This window comes from Bacillus rossius, chromosome 2 (assembly GCF_032445375.1).
Source record: "Bacillus rossius redtenbacheri isolate Brsri chromosome 2, Brsri_v3, whole genome shotgun sequence".
NCBI classification, from domain to species: Eukaryota; Metazoa; Arthropoda; class Insecta; order Phasmatodea; family Bacillidae; genus Bacillus; species Bacillus rossius.
Genome location: NC_086331.1, coordinates 124,016,311 through 124,038,641, shown reverse-complemented (window position 1 = coordinate 124,038,641; position 22,331 = coordinate 124,016,311). Strand labels below are relative to the sequence as shown.

The window sequence follows — 22,331 nt, the reverse complement described above, 5'->3', positions numbered from 1 at the left end:
AAAAAAAAAAATATTATTTTCTGCTCTCCTCTTCTTTCCTCTCATTCCTTCTCTCTCTCCTTCCTCCGGAGCGGCCTTCGGGATCACGCTCTGGAATCCTTCGCTGGAGCGGCCTTCGGGATTTCGCTCTAGCATCCCCTTTTCCCCTGGAGCAGCCTTTCGAGGATATCGCTTTAGGTCCTTTCCCGCCCTCCTCTTCCTTGATCCCTGCCCAGCAAGAGGACCAGCCCCTCTCTGCACGGTGGATTGCCGACTACAGGAGCTGTTCAAGTGACGACTGAGGAAGTCACACACCACCTCAAGCCACCCCAGCACTGGACGCTGTTGCCGGGACACGTCAATCCTTTTTCCTCCTTTCTCTCCCCGTGTGCCCTGTGCCCTTTTCCAGTGCAGGGCTTATCCTGGCCGCTTTAATTTTTGCTCGTCGCGGAATAAAGGTTCGCGGTGCAGTCATCTTACGGTCCGGGCCGACTCCCGCGAACAGAACTTCACTTAGTTCGTCGAGCATACACAGGCCGACTGCAATCTTAAAGACTTTACCATTTAATATTATCTTCGTGGTCCCGCGACTCACACAGGTGAGACCGGGCACGAATCTATTTACAGCTTATCATGGGAGTGGCCGTTAACCCACTCAATTCTTCGTCGACCCACAAATCAATGTAGGGACCTTGTTTGCAAGTGCCGCAACATAACATCCATGTTATGCGTAATTAATTATCAGTGGGAGTGTATGTAGTGCCAACATGTTTTTTTTGTCCAGTGTAATTGTGTAACTTCTGCCTCCATCCAAACTATGTGAAATGCGAGATTAAATAACCAGCACCTAAATACAGTTTCTTTATTTCGCAAATGCCTCCTGAACAATTAGGAAACAGTCCTGTATACTGTTCATGGCCAGTGCTTATTAGAAGTAGGGACTCCCTTCCACCATCAAGTCTTCGATCCTAGTGGAACACGCAGGGGCAAAAACCCACGACCACCTCGGTTAATCCTGAAATTAACCTGGCGCCCGCCGGAGATTTCCTTTAGAACCACTGAGAACCACTAGGACCGCCCCGGCTCTCGATCCCGAGACTGCGGGTGACGGCACCACTAGCTAATTCATGTGCATAATTGTCTCGGGAATGTTGGATTTGGTCCTTATTAATTTTATTTTTTATGGCAACTATGATGGTAGAATGCATAATTTGTACACAGTGTGTCTTTCCAGCAGATAATTCGTCGATGAACATTAACATACTTGCTATTTTGCAAACTAGCCCTCTCTGCTACTACATCCATAATGTGCTGGTAAGATCGTATCCGCGGATTTTGCACAAATCTCCTTGTCATCTAAAGACTGACATAGAACACATAGCTTCCAGTTGATAGGTGCCTGACCTTCAGAAGTTACTTCAGAAGATTGTGGTTTGTCATTCATCATGAGACCCTACAATCATAAAAACACAACATAAATATGTAAATATTTCTGTCAAAAAAACAGAACCGATTTACATATTTCGTTACTCGCCAAACATTTCTTAGCCCTGAAAATGTATGTTTATCTTTCAAAATCATATTTTTATATGTAGAAGCATGCTTTTAATATATATATATATATGTATGTATGTATGTATGTATGTATGTATGTATGTATGTATGTATGTATGTATGTATGTATGTATGTATGTATGTATGTATGTATGTATATATATATAAGTCTTAACTTTAACCAGTGTGTAAAATCCGAAATGTGGCAATGTATAACTCGTAGCAAATGGAAACATTATTTTTCTTAATGCTTGAACTATGACCTTTCCAGAAATGTACAACATTCATACTCTACAAAAATTTCCAACGAAGTTCTAAATCAGAACATAGTGAACTTGACTATAACATGAGATATATATATTTGATCATTATTGTCATCTGTGAAATGATACATTATTTATTCATCAACATAAAAATTACTATATTGAACATTACAAACAACAGAGAAGTAGATAATTGGGCCCTAAAACAATATGCAGACGACTTGTTCTCACAAATGTTCCTAGAGTGGCGAGTTTGCTGTGCATGACCTGAGTGTACTAAGAGCATTTTGCGCTTTCGTGGAAAACGGCCATTCGCCAAACTGTCTTCGGCAAGTAAAACGCGCAACACGTCCAGGGCGTTAAAAGGTCAAACAGAGTCTTCGAGTAAAACAAATCTTACGTTACAGCGCAGACTGTAACTAGAGAAAGAAACTATTTTAGTGTAAGGTTGTCTGCATAGCCAACGTGTTTAAATAAAAAGTAAATTCTAATATTTTAAATCTTATATGTGCGTTCAGTTGGTATTTTATTCAGATTTTTATATGGTGTGTAATAGGCTAGCTTTGTAGCTTGGGCTGTGTGATGTGTAGGCCTAGATAGAATAAATCAAAAAGTTTAATTCACATCAGAGGTGGTTATTTTTTTCACTAAACAAAAAAGTTATCTGTTATAGTTGGACTGATGGCTGACACTGATAAACTAAATATTGACAGTATAATTGCGCGTCTCTTGGAAGGTAAACGTTATTATTCAGTTAAGGTTATTGTTTATGTGACAAGAAGCCTTTATTTGGTTTATTACAATTTCTGTTGCTAGTAATAGAAGAAAAGGTTTGTTCTTAGGTAGTGCACTAAGTTTAAGGTCTAACTGGCATGTTGCATAGTTACTGTATTTTGGTATAGGCGTTAAGGGAAACTTTTAAATTGATGTGTAATATGGAATGAAATTCTGAAGTAGTAGGGTAATTGGCATACATTTAATATCTACAGGTGATTTTAGGCAACTTACTGCCACAAGTAGTTTTTCATCTAACATAATCATATTATGAATATGTTAAGTTATAATCAGTAATATTGTAAATGCATTTTGAAATTATATTCCAGAATAAGCTTTTAGAATAGTTAGTCCAAAATGTGGAAAATGTAGTTTAGTTTAAGCGTGTAAAACCATAGGGGTGGCATAGGGTTATTTTGTTACCTTAGGAAAGCTGTGAAATTTTGTCTTAAATTTTAGGTACATTAAAGGGGTTGCTGCTTTTCCGAAAAAATTTATAGAATTTCTAATGTTGTGTTTTTGAACGCTATAGACATTCCTCTATTTACCTTGAAAACAGCTTTTCAAATTTCCTTGAAATTTCTGAGAAATTAATATTTATAGGATGCTGTGATGCTGCTGTCACCATCTATTTTTTATTATTGTAGCCAAAACTGTTTTCCACTAGAGGTTGACCTTGTTGTTACCACCCTACTTTGTACTTGATACTAGCTGAAACGTTATACTGTGGTTCTCCAGAAATCCTTAGTAGTACAGCTTAGCCGAGACTGTTTTCAAAAAAGACAAGTTGTTTAATGTTTGTACTTAATGGCTGGGGCCAATATATTATGGAAAACAGTTAAACAGTCTCGCTATGCTAATATGAAATAAAGTACAATATGGCAATGGCCGGGGTCATTGTATAGGCTGCCTAATGTAACCTATAAATGGTGATTTTTCAGAAACCATTAAGAATTTATTAACACTGTATTCAGAGGAATTGGAGGAACATCTGTATTGTTTAAAGAAAAAAAAAACATTGGGATTTATATAAAAAAATTTTTAGAAAAGCAATGACCATTACAACTGAACCATATTTTACCAGTTGTGCTACTTAATATCCTTCCATTGCTTCATTCACCACCTGAATTGCCATCAGATCTTGAAAAGTCAAAATCATCCTGCACATTTAAAGGTAACCAATTTTTAAACAGCAGCAGAGCATTCAAGTTTGCAACAGCAAGTAGAATGTGCTAGTTGCTTGACATCACCAATAATACAACATGCAGTCTTGAAACTATAGGGAAAAGTTATTTTATTAGAACTTCTTTAAATAGGTCATGGTTATAACATGTACAATTCTCAACTTTAAGAAGAAACAAAAGGTTTTGCTTTTTGTGTGCAAAAGTTTAGCAATTAAGAACATAATAAAAACAACAAAAATCAGAAAATGCTTTTTTCTTCCTGACTTTTTTTAATCTTTCTGTGAATAGGAAAGTTGTAATTGTATTATTTTATTACCGGAGACGGAAATAATTATTTTGCAGTAGCATGTTCATAGAAGTATATAATTTCCACCATGTTGAATACTTGAAATAAAACATTGACATGTGAGCGGATGTAAGATGTGAAGGTGAGTAATATAAATTTTCATTGTATTTTGTAGTATTGGAAATTGTTTGATTTCATTATTAATATATGTGTCCAAGGTTGGATTTTTGCATGTGTTGAAAGAGGTTTCTTGGAATGGGTCAGCAACATTAATAAAACGTTACGTAATTTATGTGGCTGACTTAACCACGACGATTTACACATTGTTAGAGTATTTGAAATGTAGCTAACTCAACCTAACCAACCTTTAAAACAAAAAAATTGCCAGTAAACTATTTGAAATATTGCAAAGCTGATTTACAGAATGATTTCAAAAATGTGTCAGGAATGAAAAGAAAAAAATCTCTGTACATAATATGTTTTTTTTTTATGTGCCCGCTCCTAGATAATTACCAAAAAATCATGGAGGATTCAGTGCAGGGGTTCTATATGTGACAGCAGATGATGCCTGTTTATCAACTTCGAAGAAGCTTTCAACAAGTTACCTCATGAGGGTTTGATAAATAAATTTGTGGGAGGGGGTCCCCATAAGGGATAGGAGTGTTGTGAAGTGGATTGGCGATTTACTTAACTTAAGAACAGGACATTGAGGGTGTGAGTAGAGGATGAGATGTCTGAGGAGGGAAGTGTTACGTCAGGGGTGCCACAGGGCAGTGTGCTTGGCCCACTGACCTTCACCATCAAGGTGAATTATATAGGTGATGGCATAAAAGGGTGCATGAGACTCTTTGTGCGTGACTTTGTGGTGTATGGAGTTTCTGAGGAGGGAGGGTTATAGGAAGATTTGGATAGCCTGAAAGAATGGGTGGAAATAAATGACATGAAGATAAATGAGGACTCGACAAAGGAGGTTAGATTTACTAGGAAAAATAGGTGGATAAGAGGAATTACTGCTGGAGGGGGGAAGTGATGCGAGTCTAAAAGCTATTAATACTTACAGGTAAGTTGTCCAAGGAAACCTGTGGTTGGGCAGCCGGTGGAGAAAGTAGTTAAAAGAGCAGATGTACCCTGGGCATGCTGGGACAGGTACTTAAAGGAGGAAGCAGCATTACGAAGGAAAAGGCTTATAGCACCATGCTGGAGTATGTTGCAGCAATATGGGATCCATATACAGCAGTGCTTGAGAGGGAACTGGGAGTGTAGGGGAGAGCAATTATGAGGGTGAAGGGAAAGTGGAGGAGAATTGTTAGCAATGAAAAGGGAGAGTATTTCAGTAGCCCAACAGAGCTGATAAAGGAAATGGGGTGGGATAGCCTAAAGGACAGAATGCAGATGGATGGCTAGATTGAGCAGGATGGGGAGAGCTGAAGCAATAAGTTGCGAGGGGAAGCTTAGAATTAGGAGGGAGAGACTCTTGGAAAGTTTTTAAGGAGAGAAGGAGAATGGAATGGGTAAAAAACTCTCGAGTAGTGAATGATAGGGGAATGGAATGTCTTGGCTGAGGAGTGTGTGATGGCAAGGAGTGTGGCTTAATTAAGGAGAAGAGAGGAAAGTAGGGTGAACGCTTTCCAACAGGCTTGTGCCTGTTTGCAGCAGACGTCTTCAAACCAAAAATTGCCTTTTATAGTAGTAGGTTATTCATTAAAATTACTAAAATATATTACTTAATATTACACTCCTGTAGGACCCAATTGTTCAATATTTATGCGCAATTTTCTTTCACTTTTAGAGGGGTAAGTTTTGGCCTAGCAGTTCTAAAACTTTTTCAAGATGGTTTGGGATTATTTTGAAATAATTAAATTGTGAATATGCCCAGAAAAAATATTCTTAAATTGCATAGATTTTTTACTTACTATATTGCAAGATTAGATTGCTACTTTTATGCAAGCCATAAAAAGCCAGGTTTGTTTTGTACCAAACTTATAAATGCTTGTGTATGAAATTAATGTAAATCACAACCCTTTTTTTTGTTGTTTAAAATGCATGAATTATTCTGCTGTGATGCAGGTTATATTTATTCAAATTTTATGCCGCAAAGTCTGGTATTGTATGAGAACAAATATTAACCTAGCTTGGTTAAAAGAGGTGATTACTTAAGTTTATTTAATGCCATTAAGGGACATGACTGGTCAGATTTATACACAGATAAAATATGTGAACCTCTTAGTTGATGAATTGACAAATAGTATTTGTGATAATTTAAATACCCTTATTCCCATGTCGACTACTTGATCTTCCAAATTCCCTCCCTCACTGGTTCTCTAAGACCTTATTCAAGCATTGAAGTCCAAGAAACATTTTCATAAACTATTTAAGGTAAATATGTATTAAACGGATTAGCGCCAAAAAAAATCGTACAAATATGAAATAACTTTCATTATATGCTATCTTACGTACTCTCTTCAGAACCGCCTGCGGAGATAAAAAATTCCAATTACTTTAGGAGATATCGAATTTTTTAATCTTCATTTTTTGGCGATTTTTTTTTAAAAAAAATTTAAAAATCCGAAAATACCTTTATTCTGTGCTCTTAAACTTCCTCTTTTCATTAAACCCGGCTGAGATAAGAAATTCCAAATACTTTTGGAGATATCGAATTTTTTAATTTTCATCCTGTGCACTCGTGCGGCGATAACGATTGCTTGTTTACAAGTATCATTTTTTTTTTTTTTGCGATGTTCCCGAACGGAGAAACCTAAGATGCACATAGAGTGCTGCCATTCCCGATTACACCCGAACAATTCACCTTCGGCCAACCTCGGGTTTATTTATTAATATTTCTCTGTTTATTTTAATGTAGCTATACTAACCTAACTAACCATCCAAATGGTTTTAAAGTGTTTTAATGTAGCTAACCTATCCGACCACTTTTAATATTTCAATTCATTTTTCCTGCGCAAAAATAAATAAATCCCGAGGTTGGCCGAAGGTGAATATTCGGGTGTAATCGGGAATGGCAGAACTTTATGTGGATCTTAAGGACTCTCACGTAAACGAATACATCATGTAAAAAGAAACTTACGTGAGTTTATTCTGTTCATCCTTTTTCCCGGTTTGTTAGGTCAGGTCAGCTACATTATAAATACTTTAAAACTAAACAACCAATAAAATTAATTTTATTATTTTTAATGTCTGTTCAGTTTCAAAGTATTTATAATGTAGCTGACCTGACCTAATCTACCTTTGTCCCATTTTGTTAGGTCAGGTCAGTTACATTATAAATACTTAAAACTATACAACATGTAAAATAAATTGATATTATTTTTAATTTCGGTTTATTTTGAAGTATTTATAATGTAACTAACCTTACCTAATGGAAAATTTATGTTATTTAGACATTCACGCGCACACGGCAAAATATAAAATGGCGACGGTCAAATTATTACACACGTCTGGTATAGCAAAATAAGAACGGCCATATCTCCAAAAGTATTTGGAATTTTTTATCTCCGCAGGCGGTTCTGAAAAGAGGACGTAAGATAGCATATAATGAAAGTTATTTCATATTTGTAAGATTTTTTTTGGCGCTAATCCGTACAATACATATTTACCCTATTTAAATGAAACAATAACTTATTGTATTACACATATTTTTCCTTTCCTTATCAAAAGAGACAAAATCAATTGGTTATGTAAGATAATAACATTAAGAAATCACCTAGAAATTTTTGGCAATAAGTCAAAATAATGAAAAATGTTAACAAAATTCATCCTTAAATGGTAGTGGAGTTATTTCTGATGGTCATGTTTTAATTTCAAATAGTTTATCAAAGTATTTTTCTGTGCATTCTAGTGTTTATATATTGCCCAACTATTCCTCCCAGTGTTACAGTGAATCCCATCCTTGATTCTATTCCTTAATTTTCCATTTCATTTTTAAATCCTTAAAACAGACCCAATCGACAAGACATAATAGTAGGTATACCTAAATTAATTTTAAAATGATGGTCTCTTTATGCCTCTGTTGTAACATTTATTTAGTACAAGTTTAAAAACTGAAGTTTTTCCCTACAAATGGAAAATTGCTTAGGTTACAACAATTCATAAAAAAGGTAGTAAACTACTACAAGATACTAATCATAGGCCCATATCCTTGCTTAATTGTTTCACCAAAATTTTTGGAAAACATTATGTTCAGGCAACTTAATTTCAACCTTAAAAACATACTATCTTATAATCAACATGGTTCCAGATCCGGAATGTCAATGACAGCAAATTTACTTACCTTTTTAAACCCTATATATTCTGAAGTAACAAATGGAGGTCAAGTTTATGGTTTTGTTAGTTCGACTAGGGCATTTGATACTATGAACCACATGATAGTACTTCAAAAGCTTTTAAGATTTGGTGTGTGTGATAAATTCATAGGCTGACTTTCTAATTATTTTAAAGACTAATTCTTTTCTGTTTCAGTAATAGTAAAAAACCATAACTCCTCTTTGGTGTTCCTCAAGGAGGTATTCTATCACATTTATTGTTTAATATCTTTATTGATGACATTACTCAGGTGTTAAATTACTCCACTGGTCTGTCATTTACTTATGGCCTTAAAATCTGTAGAAATAAAATTACTGATTACAATTGTCAGCTACTTCAACAGGACCGTTCTAAAATCTCGAATTGGTGTATTTCTAATTTGGTTGTCTCTTAGTAAAAATAAAACACAAGTTATATCCTACGCTAGGAAACTATATCCCATTTGGTTTGTTTACAAGCTTTATAATTCCATTATAACAAAGACTTCTTATGTTACATTTGATATTTCTTTCATTACACTTGACTCAAAATTATTTCCATATAACTCTTTGGTTTGTAGCTGTCACAGAGCTCTAGTTTTGATTAAATACATTACTTACAATGCTTCTGATTTAGACACTTACACTTTATTATACATTAGTTAGATGAGATCTAAACTTTACTATGGAACCGTGATGTGGTACATCATCTCCTCCGACAGTGATAAACTCAAAAACATATAATTGAAATTACTTCAAATGATTATTAATGAAATGCATTTCTCAAAACATTTTTTACTTCCCTTTGTTGAATGCAGAAAGCTACCAGACTCTCTTTGTCTGTAATTGCTATAGTTCTAAAATAAACTTTATTATCTCCTTGAAAACTCTGTGCTCAGAGTACCTCAATTTAAGTCTTTCTAAAACATTACATTGTAGTCTAAACAGTTTCAATGAAAATTTATTCAGATTAATTAATAACTTCAATAACATAGATAAACATGCAAATCCTTTTGACAGCAAATTAGGCTTAAAAAAATTATGTAATTTGTTTACTTAATTAATAAATGTTTACTTCAATAATAAATTTCAATCAGGCTTTGTTCAGTAGGAAGTACATAACTATTTTTATTTCTTACCACAATTTTGTATATGATAGTATCTGCTTAGTAACTTATAATGTAAACTGTTTCCAGTACTTATGTTCATTGTAAAATTCTTGTTTTTTTTTTTTTTGTTTTTTTAATCTTTATTGTTTTATTTCATAATTTGATATGTTTGATCTCTTCTCTCTTTGTTTATTTTTTATTTTTTTTTCCTGTTCTGTTTTGGTCACAGCAAGTATGTGGCCCTTTCACCCTCGTGGTAGCCAATTGCACTTATGCCTCTACCTGCTGCAGATTCCCACAGGTTGTGCTTGCCTGCTCGTGGTGCCAATGTGAAGGAGGGGGGGGGGTTTCCTCCCACAAATGTGCAGTGACCACTTGTTACTTGTTTCTTGTGTATGTGTGTCTTGCCCACTGCTAAAGCCCTCGGCTGTCAGTAGGCATGTTACAAATGTATAAATAAAATATATTATCTCTGTTTGCAAAGTTCACTACATAAAATTTCATACAAATTGCTGAGTTGAGGAGTGTAAAGAATGCTTGTTTATGTGGAAAAGCTTTTGTGGTAGCCTAATTGTGTAGTCAAATGGTTCCTTTGAAAGCTTATGAATGAACTGACAAAAAAATTTGGCATCTACAGTTGATAACTTTATTATCTGTCACCATTTTATATTTTTAGCTTTTTTACCTGTAAAATTTAATATTTTCAACCTGTTTCCTTACCTCCGTTGTACTTTATTGCTATGTTTATCATGCATAGTCATTCATTTCCTGTGGTGAAAAAAACAGTGCATTTGCTACCATGTGTGGCTAGCAAAAATTTCAGATGTTTTGACATACATGTGCTGTATTTATTTTATTTCTTAACCAAGTTAATGGTACTCATTGTATTAATTTAATTTTGTATGCAAAGTTGTTTTTAAAAAATTTTTTTGTGTTCTTTAATATTTAGACATTCTGTGAGTACGTGTGTATGTGTGTGTTGGTGTGTGAGTGCTTGTTTGGGGGAGGGGCATTTCTGTGCATCTATATATACATATATGTATATATATGTATACATACATTTATCTAAGAGTTTACATTAGTAGGTTTGTACATTTGTTTGTATGTTGGTTTGTTTTTATACAAATCTTCAGTTTTACTCGTAGCTTGATAAAATTTTGCACACTTGATGTTCAAAATAAAGAGAATATTACTGTCAACATCTGATTTCAGAAAACTACCCCCATCCCTCTTTCTCATTCTTTAAATCAGAAATTTGGTACACCTGACATTAAAAATAAGTGAAAATATTTTGTCTACATCAGATTAATTATTAACTATCCATCCCCCTGTCTACACAAGATTTTGGGGGGAGGGGGGAATCTGTCCCCCTTCTCAACAACTTAAACAGAATTTTTGTACTGGAAATAAATTTTGCACACTTAACATTCACTTAATTTTGGAAGGAAAAAAACTATCACCCTGCTCACAAGATATTTCGAAAAACCACCTCAACCCTTTTTACAACTTTTAAATCTCAATATTGGTACTACTTGATAAAATTTTGTGTATAATAAATTTGAGAAATATGCTAGCTATGATGATGGTGGAGGAGACTGTATTTTCTGTATTTATTTCACAAAATTAAAAAAAAAAGGGAAATTTCAAAATTTTTGTCAGGGAGAAGTAATGCAGAGTTGCTACAGGTAAAGAAAACACGAAAATTAAAATGGTCGGGGAATTTTATTTCTAGTAATTCTGGAGATTACCAGCTTCTGAATATTGATGGAGATAAAATTCTGAAGGGTAATTCAAAACTAGTAGAATTATTGTATCATCTGCAATAAAAGTTCAATTAATACCATTTTTGTGGGAAGAAGATTAAGACCAAAATGTTTTCAAGTGAAATATATTTATTTGTGATTTGCAAAGTTGATGTTGAATGGATGCATAGGTAGCACCTTTGTGTTTAAAAATAAAATATATTAAACAAAAAATCAGATGGCAAATGTGTTGATGTCTGCAAAAAAAGATGCATCAGGAACATTTAGACATCAAACTAATCAAGTTTGAAACAAAACATGAGAGACTCGGAAGTGTAACATGACCATGATCAGCAAATCTGCAAGGGCGTCGGGATAAAGTGAATTACTCTTAAAACTATCTTTCAGTATCAGGTAACCTGGACTTGTGAAACTGGCAATCTCAAGTACACACAAAATTGATTATGGTTTAATAATGTTTGTAATCTTATGTTACAAAAATTTAATTCTCATTATAATATTTAGTAGTATCTACCTCAGTACTGATAATTTTTAAAATTGACATTGAATTTTGCTTGCCTTTTGTTTATAGTGAATAATTTTATAAAATTTTTTGTTTACATTTCATTTTTACTTATGTTTCACAAATAATTGGTTAATCTATTTAACTCCTTTTATTTCTCATAGTCTCTTACAGCACTATGATTACTGCATAAGTATGTAAACATCATCCGTCATGCATTTTTGTTTATAATGTTTTTTTTTCTCTCTGGTAAATTAAATGTTATAGTATTAAATAAAAAATTTCAAAAGGGTGAGTTCTACCAACGTGCAGATAAAGTCTGTTGCTAGTTGTTTCTCTCTCTTGAGAAAAGATGTATTATGTAGATATTGATTTTTTTGGCAGGTATACATTTTCAGATTAAATGGAACAGTTAAACGGCGTATGCAACTTATTTTCCACCAGAAAGTAACACTACTTGGGCCGCCGTTTTATTAGTGTCTGGAAAGTTGGGGAAACTTGTCGATTCGGTCATGGGAAACCTAGGAAAGTCACGGAAATTTTATTACAGATTTGTGTTGACACTCTGGTAGTGGTCATAATAATTGTAACTTATGTTTCAGTTAGAGGAGCACGACCAGGAAAGAACGTACAACTAACAGAAAGTGAAATTCGTGGTTTATGTTTAAAATCAAGAGAAATATTTCTTTCACAACCAATTTTGCTTGAATTGGAAGCACCTCTGAAGATATGTGGTATGTATTAATAAAAGAAGATCTGTTTCCTCACCTAACAATAATATGCACTGCCCATTAACTGGCAGGTTTGTGCCTCACCTCAGAAATGGCTGTATATGGGTAATTATATATGATAAACAATATTATTAAATTAATAATGATTTTTTGGCATTCAGGGATTTATTACATTTTTTGGTGCCGAACCAGCAGATAATACCCATTAGGAATGTAAGTTGTAACATATTTTTCACCATTTATTTCCTAATCTAGCACTATTTTAAAAATAGATTTTATTTGCAGACACAATTCTATTACGGTTTTATTACATGTATATATAATGTATTATCTGTCTTAAAGGAGCTGGCAACGATAGAAATAAGTAGACCTAAAATATGTTGTAATGTAGCGAAAATAGTAGCAGTGGGGATCTGAGTTTCATGCGATGCATGGTTCTCGAGATATAAGCATGTAAATAATGGGAAGCAACAGCACGCAACATCATTGGTGGCTTACAGCCCTTCTTGCGTACTTTGCACGTTGCGTGATATGTCATTTCCTTTCCCATGCACCTTCGGTTTTTGAGTTACTGATGAAATAATTTGTAGTTTAATAATGAAAAAAGTTTACTTATTGTCTTAAAGCATTTTAAGTGGATTGTTTTTGATTGCAGAAATAACTCCTTATATGAGTTCTATTCACTTTCAAGATAATTATTTTGAACTGTAATTTCTGTGCAAGTATTTTTTCTTGGAAGTAAACATACAGACAGCGTTAAGTAACACAGCTATTCCCAGCTGAAAACTGAAAGACCAAACATTCACAGAAAAAAATATCTGAACTGCAAGTTCATGTAAATGGTATACATGTAAAATTAGTTATGAAGAAAGTTCTTCTTTGTTTGTTTAGTCTTGGATTTTGAATTTTGATTAAAGTTCAAGGACACACGTACACTACACGTGGTAAATCCTGAAATTATGGCGACAGTTTAATTTATTCTTGAAGAATAATAAGTCTTGAAGATTTTTATTTTGTGCATAACAGCTGTAAACCCCCAAGAATTTTTAAATAAATATTAGTAAATTACAATATAACACCCGGCCCTTGTTAGTAATTTCATTTTTCCGCAAGCTTACTAGATACCATGCGCCTACTGTACTGCTGATGAAATAATTTTACCTTATCTAGGAAAATAATTTTTACCTTACAAAGAGAAAAAAGAATGTTACAGAAATATATATCTTTATTTGAGTGATGGCGATGGGGGCGACGCAAAATTACAGAAACTTCTTTCGTAGGGACAGATATGCCGGACTTTGTACTAGATAAACATTCAGTTTCCGATGACGCCTAGGAACGCACATTTGCAAGCAAGTGTTTCTTTGTTTTGTGGGAGAGTTTGTTACAGGTGTTCATATTCTGATCAAAATGTAACCAATGTTAGTGGGGTGAAACCTGCAGGAAAGGGGTGATAACAACCACGATAACAACAAACTCTACATATGTATGACAATCTCAAAACTATATAGGTACAAACAAAAAAAAATTTTAGTATTCAACTAGCTTCAGCCATGTACCATTTGCGGTGTAGGTTCGAAAACATTGCAGGTACTATAGGGTTATAACTTATATGACACTGCTTATTATAACATCATACATAGTTACGTTAAACCCACTGTTCAAATAATATGACTGAAAAAGAGGTTGGGGATGTACTTATTGCTGCTGATTTAGGTCGATTGTGATTAGGTACTTAGTTTTGGTTCTTGTCGGCTTGTGGCTCAAACACATACGAACTTACATTTTCCATGATCATTTTCATTGCAATTACCTGTAGGTTTTAATGAATATATAAATGTACGAACACAGTGCTGTGTGGGTGCACTGTGTGGTAGACAGTGTGTCGCGTGCAGGTGGTTGCCACTGCGCTGTATATCTCACAGCATCGTTCATTCATCTTGTCAGTTTTATGTTGCCAGCTCCTTTAAGAAAAATTCTAGTAATTATCAACTTTCTTTTTCAATATTTGATTTACACCATGGTTTGTCAAAGTATTATTATGGTTAAAATTTTCACAAATCATTTCAGTTTAGTCTTTGGAGGTTTTAAATTGTAGCTTATAGTTGTTTGTTTTATGAATTTTTGATTGAATTGTTTTTATTATTAAGTATATTGCTGATTATATAAATTTGGTGTTTTAAGTAAGTATGGAAGTAAATGCTTGTGTGTGTTGGTCAGTGTTCACAAAATGTATTCTTATTGAGAAAATATAATGAATTAGAATTTCATTTCACTCAAAACTGTTAAGTTGAAGGGTTAAAAACCATATTTAATGAAGAATTAATTAGTGATTCCATTTCTTGATGTATTATTTAAGTTATTTTAATATATTGTAAAATATCACATCCTATGTAATTTAGGATTTAAGTATTGTGCACCTGCCCCTCGAAGTAACACTGTTCGATTTGCTTGGTTTTGAAATTACAATGCCAAGAATTAACAGATCTGAAGTAGTGCTGTCATAGATTCAAAATAGCATTCTTTTTCACATCCATGAATCTTAATTTCTGTGCTTGCACAATGGCAACAACACTCGTGTAGCATTTTATCAAACACAATGCAACTAATTAATAATATGATGAATCAACGAACCATAGTTTACCCTTAATAGCTATTCACTTTTTTCAGTGCATATTTACTGTAGCCCCCATTTAAATAGTAAATATCTTTATATGATGCACAAATATCTCCAACATACAAGTGTTCAGCCAGTGTTTATATTATGCTGTCCGGCAAGTCAGCAGCAGCTCTGATGAGGAAAGCAGATGTTGTCAGGGCTTGTTTTCCTCATTCGTACCAGGAAGCAGTATTGCAAGTCATGTGGTTAGTGAGTCATGGCAGACATGCATTTATTTAGTTAACAGCAGTGTTGGGAATTACTTAAAAATGTTAAATTATCTGTTAGTATAAAATGTTAATTTTATGCTTTATTATGGTTCTTACTGTTGTTTTGTATGTAATACAAAGCAATAATGAAACTGGCTTGTTGAATTTATTAAAGTGCCCAACTTTTTTTGTCAGTGGGACTTGTTTTTAAATAATGGAAGGAAAAACATTTGAAATTTTTAAATTTAGAGCCTTTAAAACCTGTAAATAACCAGGAATTTAGAATTCCATTTAAAGTACCCACCCTAGATTGGTACAGTTAGTTAATTTCATATTCTTTGTTTTATTTATTTTAGAGAAGGATCAAATATGGTTTAACTCCTAATCGACTATGAGTTCAATAGAGATGTTGGTTAAAAATGGTGAGCTGGCAGAGTGATGAAATGAATTGGGGAGGAAACTTGATAACCCTGAGAAAATCCTCTTGCTAATTACAAAATCTCCCTCATTTTACACTTGTGAAAACTTTTCATTTGACCCTGCAAGAATCAAATTTTGGATTGTCTTAGTAGAAGGCAAGTAATCTTACCTCAATGGCATCTTTTATGAGAAAAGCCTTTACTGGTTAAAATTATGTAGAGTTTTCAGTATTTAAGAATTGTTTTAACTTGTAGTTACACTGTGGTATTATTTGCGAGTTAATTAAAAAAAATTCTTTGAAGATATATATTATATAGATTAATTCTGAATGTAATGTTTATAGTAAACAAATTTATTTAAATTAAAACATTGCACTTTTTTACTGTTTTAGGTGACATACATGGACAGTATTATGATCTCTTACGCTTGTTTGAATATGGAGGTTTTCCACCAGAGTCAAATTACTTGTTCTTGGGAGATTATGTTGATCGTGGGAAACAGTCACTTGAAACTATTTGCCTCTTGCTTGCCTATAAAATAAAATATCCTGAAAACTTTTTTTTGTTACGAGGTAATCATGAATGTGCAAGCATAAACAGGATATATGGATTCTACGATGAATGTAAGTATTAACATAATTTTGTATATCTGTAGTGTGACTTTCTTTTCCTTTTTTAATGTCTTGTCACATGACCCTAGTTTTTGGATGAAACTAATTAAGGAAAATGTACCAGAGTTTCTATGCAATATAAGATGTTTGTATAGTTAATTAAATAAGTATTACATCCAAGAATGTTAAAAAAGTTGTTAATTTAAGAAACTTATTTATAAATAATTTTTATGGAAGAAAATCATAAATTTTGGTTTTTAATACTAACTTTTTTTTTAACAGTGAGAAAGAACAAGTTTTAACAATATTTTCTTTTTAAATGTTAGTAACTTAGCATGAACCAAAAATTAAAATGTTTAATAACTTGCATGTAATGCAGAACCATCCCATTGATTTCCATTATATTTGTAGACCATATAATACAGTATATAAAATAATCTTAAACATTAATTGTGCCAATTAATATATTGTTATTGTCATGACTGATATATTTTACAAATTTATATCAAAAATGCCAGTGAAATTATTGGTATTAGTATTAGAATTGGAACAAACTTTGCTCAAGTCTAACATGAAGCATACATTGTTTGAATCACATTTATTTTACTGTTTTATTTCAACTCTCGCCCACACGAATAGAACAAGGCACAAACAATAACAAAAAGAGGATTGCTTTATGACAGTTTCTGTAATTTTTGCAAATTACAAAATAAATGTCCACAATTTCTCATTCAGGACAAACTATTTTCACTGACCCAGTACATGACATGTTTTAAGCAAGCTTAATCTATAGGGCTGAATGTAGTTAAAAGTTGGGTCACGGGCCCGGAGGCTTAGGGAGTGGGGGAACTGGCCTCTGATTGGCTGGACATAGCGCGCGGAGGGCTCGCTCCGCCTACCAAAAGAAAAAAAAATAAAGGTTAATAGCGCTATGAAAACAGTGCACTCTGTCGGGGAACAGGCGGAACTGACTCCGTGTTAGTATGCCGGAGATCCGCGAGGGGGAACTAGCGTAAACCTGGTTCTTATGGGCCCAACTGGTGTGTGCTCTGTTGGGCTAAAAATGAACTAGGGAGAGGAGAGGTGACGGCCGCTAGAGTTCGCGGAACTGAAGTTAAGTAGTTGTGGTTTACACCGCGAGATGGCGGAATCAGTCCTTTCGCCTGGTGAGCGAGGGGTCCTCGAGGAGGCGAGGTTAATGACCCAGGTTGTTGCCCTGGGCAGTGTTCCTGGGAAAGATGGAGGGGTGGGGTATGCTAGCTCGTGAGAAATCTCTTATGCCGGACACAATACGTGCCCGACAGCACTGGAACATTAGAATGGGGCATGACTGGAGCTGCCAACCTAAGCTGAGCTCTAGGAAGTGGGCTGTCCTGGGACGATGCTGAGAAAAGCGGTCCCTGTCACGAAGTCAGGCACAATTACTGGTCGTGTTCGTGATCCGAGGCGGGGAGAAAAATGGCTGAAACTAGCTTGGCGAAATGACATCAGGGTATAGATTGAAGCATTGGGAAAGAGTTGCGGGGCTCTAGTAGGAAATTTGATCTGGATGCACAATGGTCTAAGTTTATGTTAGAGAATTTAGGTTAAAAATAAATTTGTTCCAAATATTTCAAATTTACGGCACAACCACATTACAAAGTTAACAAAAAAATTCACTTGGCTGGGGACTTCCTGGAAATTCTGCTTTCCTTTTGGCTACAACACTTACTCTTAAAACTATTATTCAGTAATTTTCCGTTCAGGAGGCCTTCCCCCCAGTTGTCACATGTCTCTTGCCTTTCTCTTTTCTCAAAAAAAAAAAATTAAATATCTCATTAATTACTAGTGGTGTATAAATACAAAACTAGGTCACGTTGACCTTGAACTTACATAACTAACTGATCAAATGTATTTATTCCTTCAACAAATACTTTTAAAAGCTGGGGAGGGCAGTGTCTTTCAACATTACATATTAATTCTATTAAAATTTTCAAGAACTGAAATATGAAATGAAGCATAAGCTGAAGGATCAAATCTAGTAACAGAGCTCTTGTTTTTTTTGTACAGGTTCAGTGACAGTTTTGAGGGTAGGGATGTTTCTTATGCCCACTTGCATGTGCATTTCCATGTGTTTCTGAAGATGATTAGCATCAGAGTTCGTGTTGGTTCTAGGCTTACGTGTGTATTGCACCACAGTGATGCCATCTTTGTCAACATACTTGTTGGAGTTGTAGCAGCTCATGGTGTCATGCTTTTCCTGCAAGGTCGTATATAGTTCAGGAAAGGACTACCATCGCCCCAAGACACCGGGTGTTACCACACGTTCAGGCTGCTTGTCGCTCAACGATTTCTTTAACACTTACTATAAATTTATCACTCTCATTTTTGGAAAATAAACTTTGCCTTTAAACTAAGAAATTCTTATTTAATTTCAGCGGTTTCTGCTTGTGAATAAATGAGCAATGTCTTGTTGATCTATGTACACAATAGTAGAATATTTTAATTGTATCATTGATTTATGTATGTTTTACTACATAATAGTGCTATGGTCATTTGTAAGATGCTTACAAATAAAAAGGAAAATGATAACCCTTACAGAAAGCTTTTCATATTGGCAGGTTTTGTTGGTGGTACAGTGAAAAAATTACTTTGTTATTTGTAGGTACAAGTACATAGGATTATATGGCATTTTAGCAGGACCTAATAGTTGCTTCTTTGTAGTGAGTATTTTGTTGTACTAGAGTTTGTTATATAAGGTTTTACTGTATATGTTGCCAAGCAGTCTGGATGAGATGAGGCTGGCCTCCAGCGCAGTATTACCACATTTTAACAATCCGGCTTCCCACTAAAGTTGACCTGAGTCTGATAAAATGATTAATCAATACTAAAACTTGACTCTTAAATTTGAACATGCCAAGTCAAACATATTAAATTACTTGTATATAGATAATACTCTTTTGCCTTTGTGTGTTATTAATAATGTGCATAAATCTGCATAACTGATCTGTTAAATATTTAATATCGATCTATTTGCGTCCTACAAAATGTCATTTTAACCTATAGGAGGAAAATAAAGAATGTTTTAATTCTATGAAACCGCTATAGTTTTATTTGATTTTATGCAGATACAGTATTGAAATCTGTGTTAGCAGTTTTGGTACGTGTGTGTCTGTATGTACGTATATATATGTGTGTGTGTATATATATGTATATATATATAATCTGCAATATCATTAAGTAGGTAAATCATAAATTGGCTCAGAACTGATGTTACAAAACTTAACGTAAAATATTTTAACATTTCTAAATCAATTTCTGCATTAGGTGCAGGGTGTCTACCAACCCTGGAAAACCTGGAATAATCAGGGAATATTCTAATCATGGAAAAATCAGGGAATTTTTGTTTAGTAGGTTGTAGTTGCAAATACATTTTTTGTTTATTGATCAGCTTGCATTGACATAGCATCAAGTGTATCCCCTCCCATTTTTATTTTTGAATGGCAAATAACGAGCAGTTCCCACGTCCATTTTCTTTTATTTACCATCGGATTCGGAAGTGTCGTCAAATCACGTGATACAATCTGGTTCAAGATGGTCTGTTATCCTGCTGGCGTGACGTGCTGCGGCATGTGCTTCCCACATTCGGATTATACAGACAGGTGCATTTAATTTTAAGTATCTATGGATGCTCTCAATGTAAACTGGGCATTTTTGTTAGCTTTGAAAATACGTATCACAGACACTTTTGGTGAAGATTCGCCATCATTACTAGAAATTGGTAGCTGTGGGCTTCATACGGCCCATGGTGCTTTCAAAACTGAAATTTCTGCTACACAATGGGAGGTTGTTAGTTTTTTAGGCACAGTTACTATTTGTTTAAGCATGTACCTGCAAGGAGGGCAGATTACATTAGAGTAACTGGATCAGAGCTTTTTCCTAAGAAATTTTGTGCAATCAGATGGTTAGAAAATACTGCAGTTGCTGAGCGTGCCATGAAAACGTTACCCCACCTAAAGAAATTTGTTAGTGAAGTTTCTATTTCATCTGTCTCTTTCAATGTAGTGAAAAGTGCCCTTGAACATAATCTTCTAGAAGAAAAATTGACATTCTTCCACTTTTTGGCATCAGAGCTGGAATTGTTTCTTACAATGTTCCGAAGTGAAGCACCCTTGGCATCTTTTCTCTATGATTCACTGGTAGACATTTTATTAACTTTGGCAGGAAAGTTTTTGAAACCAGAGGTACTGAAGAGCTTTAGGGACAAACGCAATGTATCTCGATTGGATGTAGATAACCAGGAAAATCTATTGACTGCTAACAATATCAAGTTGGGTTACATTTTATTAACTTTGGCAGGAAAGTTTTTGAAACCAGAGGTACTGAAGAGCTTTAGGGACAAACGCAATGTATCTCGATTGGATGTAGATAACCAGGAAAATCTATTGACTGCTAACAATATCAAGTTGGGTTATGCAGTATGCCATGCCATCAAGAAAGAGAAAGTACCAGAAAAGTCTGTCCTGTTACTGAAAAATAATGTTAGGACTTGTTTAAAGGGTATGGTAAAAAAAACTTCAAGAAAAGTCCCCTCTGAAGTACAAACTTACCAAGGCAATTTCCTGCTTATGTCTGTCTGTGGCTTTAAATTCGGGTGTGAGGAAACGGCATGTGAAGTAACGTTTAGAATGTTGTCTTCAAAACAGGTGGCTATCAGGACAAAAAGCTGTTAACATTGAGTGATCATATCAGTTGGTATGTTCCTCGCAAGATTCTGAAGCACTGTTCTCGTCTTTTTCTCGAGAAGACGGGCGCCTTGATCACTTGTGATGCTCATTCTTAAGGCACATACAGTAGCTGCCAAAACAGGCCTTCTAAAGTTTGTGAGGATGGTGTTGGTACTTTCCCATGGAAATGCATCATTTGAAAGAGGATTTTCAGTGAATTCTAATCTGCTGACTGAAAACTTGCAGGAAGAAACACTGATTGCACAAAGACAAGTGTGACATTGTTCCGGGCTGCACCCTTTTGAGCCCGATGTGCCACCACCTCCCCCCTGACACGCTGCGAGCCCCCTCCTTCCACCACCACCCTCTACGACCGCCCGCCGAAGTGTGTGTGTGTGTGTGTGTGTGTGTGTGTGTGTGTCGGCCCGCGCCCACCGGTGTGACGTCAGTGCTCCGCTCCTGAGAGTTGCAGAGCGAGGACGAACGACCAGTGAGTCGCGAGCGCTGCGAGAAGGAGCTTCATGCACCTGTCGTCATTCTCGGAGGTTTTCAGTGATACAGAGGGAAACAGACCTCGCCACACACAGGCTACGTCACGGCCCTGAGAACAGAGTAGCCGGGTCCACATGCCCATTATACACGTGGTGGCGCCCTAGGATTCGACGAACACTTCAACCCCCATTGCGTTAGCAAGTGTACGGCTTTGTTCAACGTTCTGGAGGAGTAGAGCATGTTGATATCACCAAGTCCATGTTACAGTATGTAAGAAATGCTAGTTGTAGGCTTAAGGAAGCCATGCAAACAAAACAAAAAGAAAAGGAAGCTACAGACAAGAAGGCAGAAAAAATAAAGAGTTGAAGAGGAGATCAAGGCATTGCAGTTGAAGAAGGCTAGATTGTTGGACTTGGCTCGTTCTGAAGCAAGTGCAATAGACGCAAAAGTTGAGTCACTGCGAAATTGATGGGAGCTTCCTATTACTAATGTTTTTGCAAAAGTAAGTGTGTGAAATATTTGTAGCAGCATGTTTTATTTGCCATCAGTTGAGTCACTTTGACCACGTCTGGAAGAAGGTAATTTTTTTTACTAATTAAAGTGAGTTGAAATACTTTGAAACCCGTCAACGTACTGTTATGCAGTTTTTTCAGTTTCGTGGAATGTCATAATTGTGTTAAAGAAAACCTGGAAAAATTCAGTTTTAGATCTGGAAAACCTGGAAAAATCAGGGAATTTCATTTACTAGTTCTGGTAGACACCCTGAAACCATCTGTACCAAAAAAATACTTGACA

The 22,331-nt window shown here is 35.0% G+C and overlaps 1 protein-coding gene across 1 annotated transcript in view; it reads left to right on the top strand.

Annotated features, from left to right (window-relative positions):
• Positions 1–2,177: 2,177 nt before the first annotated feature.
• The window catches only part of LOC134529753 (serine/threonine-protein phosphatase alpha-2 isoform), a 48,524-nt gene continuing 28,370 nt past the window's right edge, over positions 2,178–22,331 (top strand). The window contains exons 1-3 of the mRNA XM_063364151.1: positions 2,178–2,532; positions 12,312–12,443; positions 16,120–16,350. Of these exons, the coding sequence (XP_063220221.1) occupies positions 2,478–2,532; positions 12,312–12,443; positions 16,120–16,350 (418 nt within the window). The 5' untranslated portion in view covers positions 2,178–2,477. The remainder of the gene's footprint in view (positions 2,533–12,311; positions 12,444–16,119; positions 16,351–22,331) is intronic.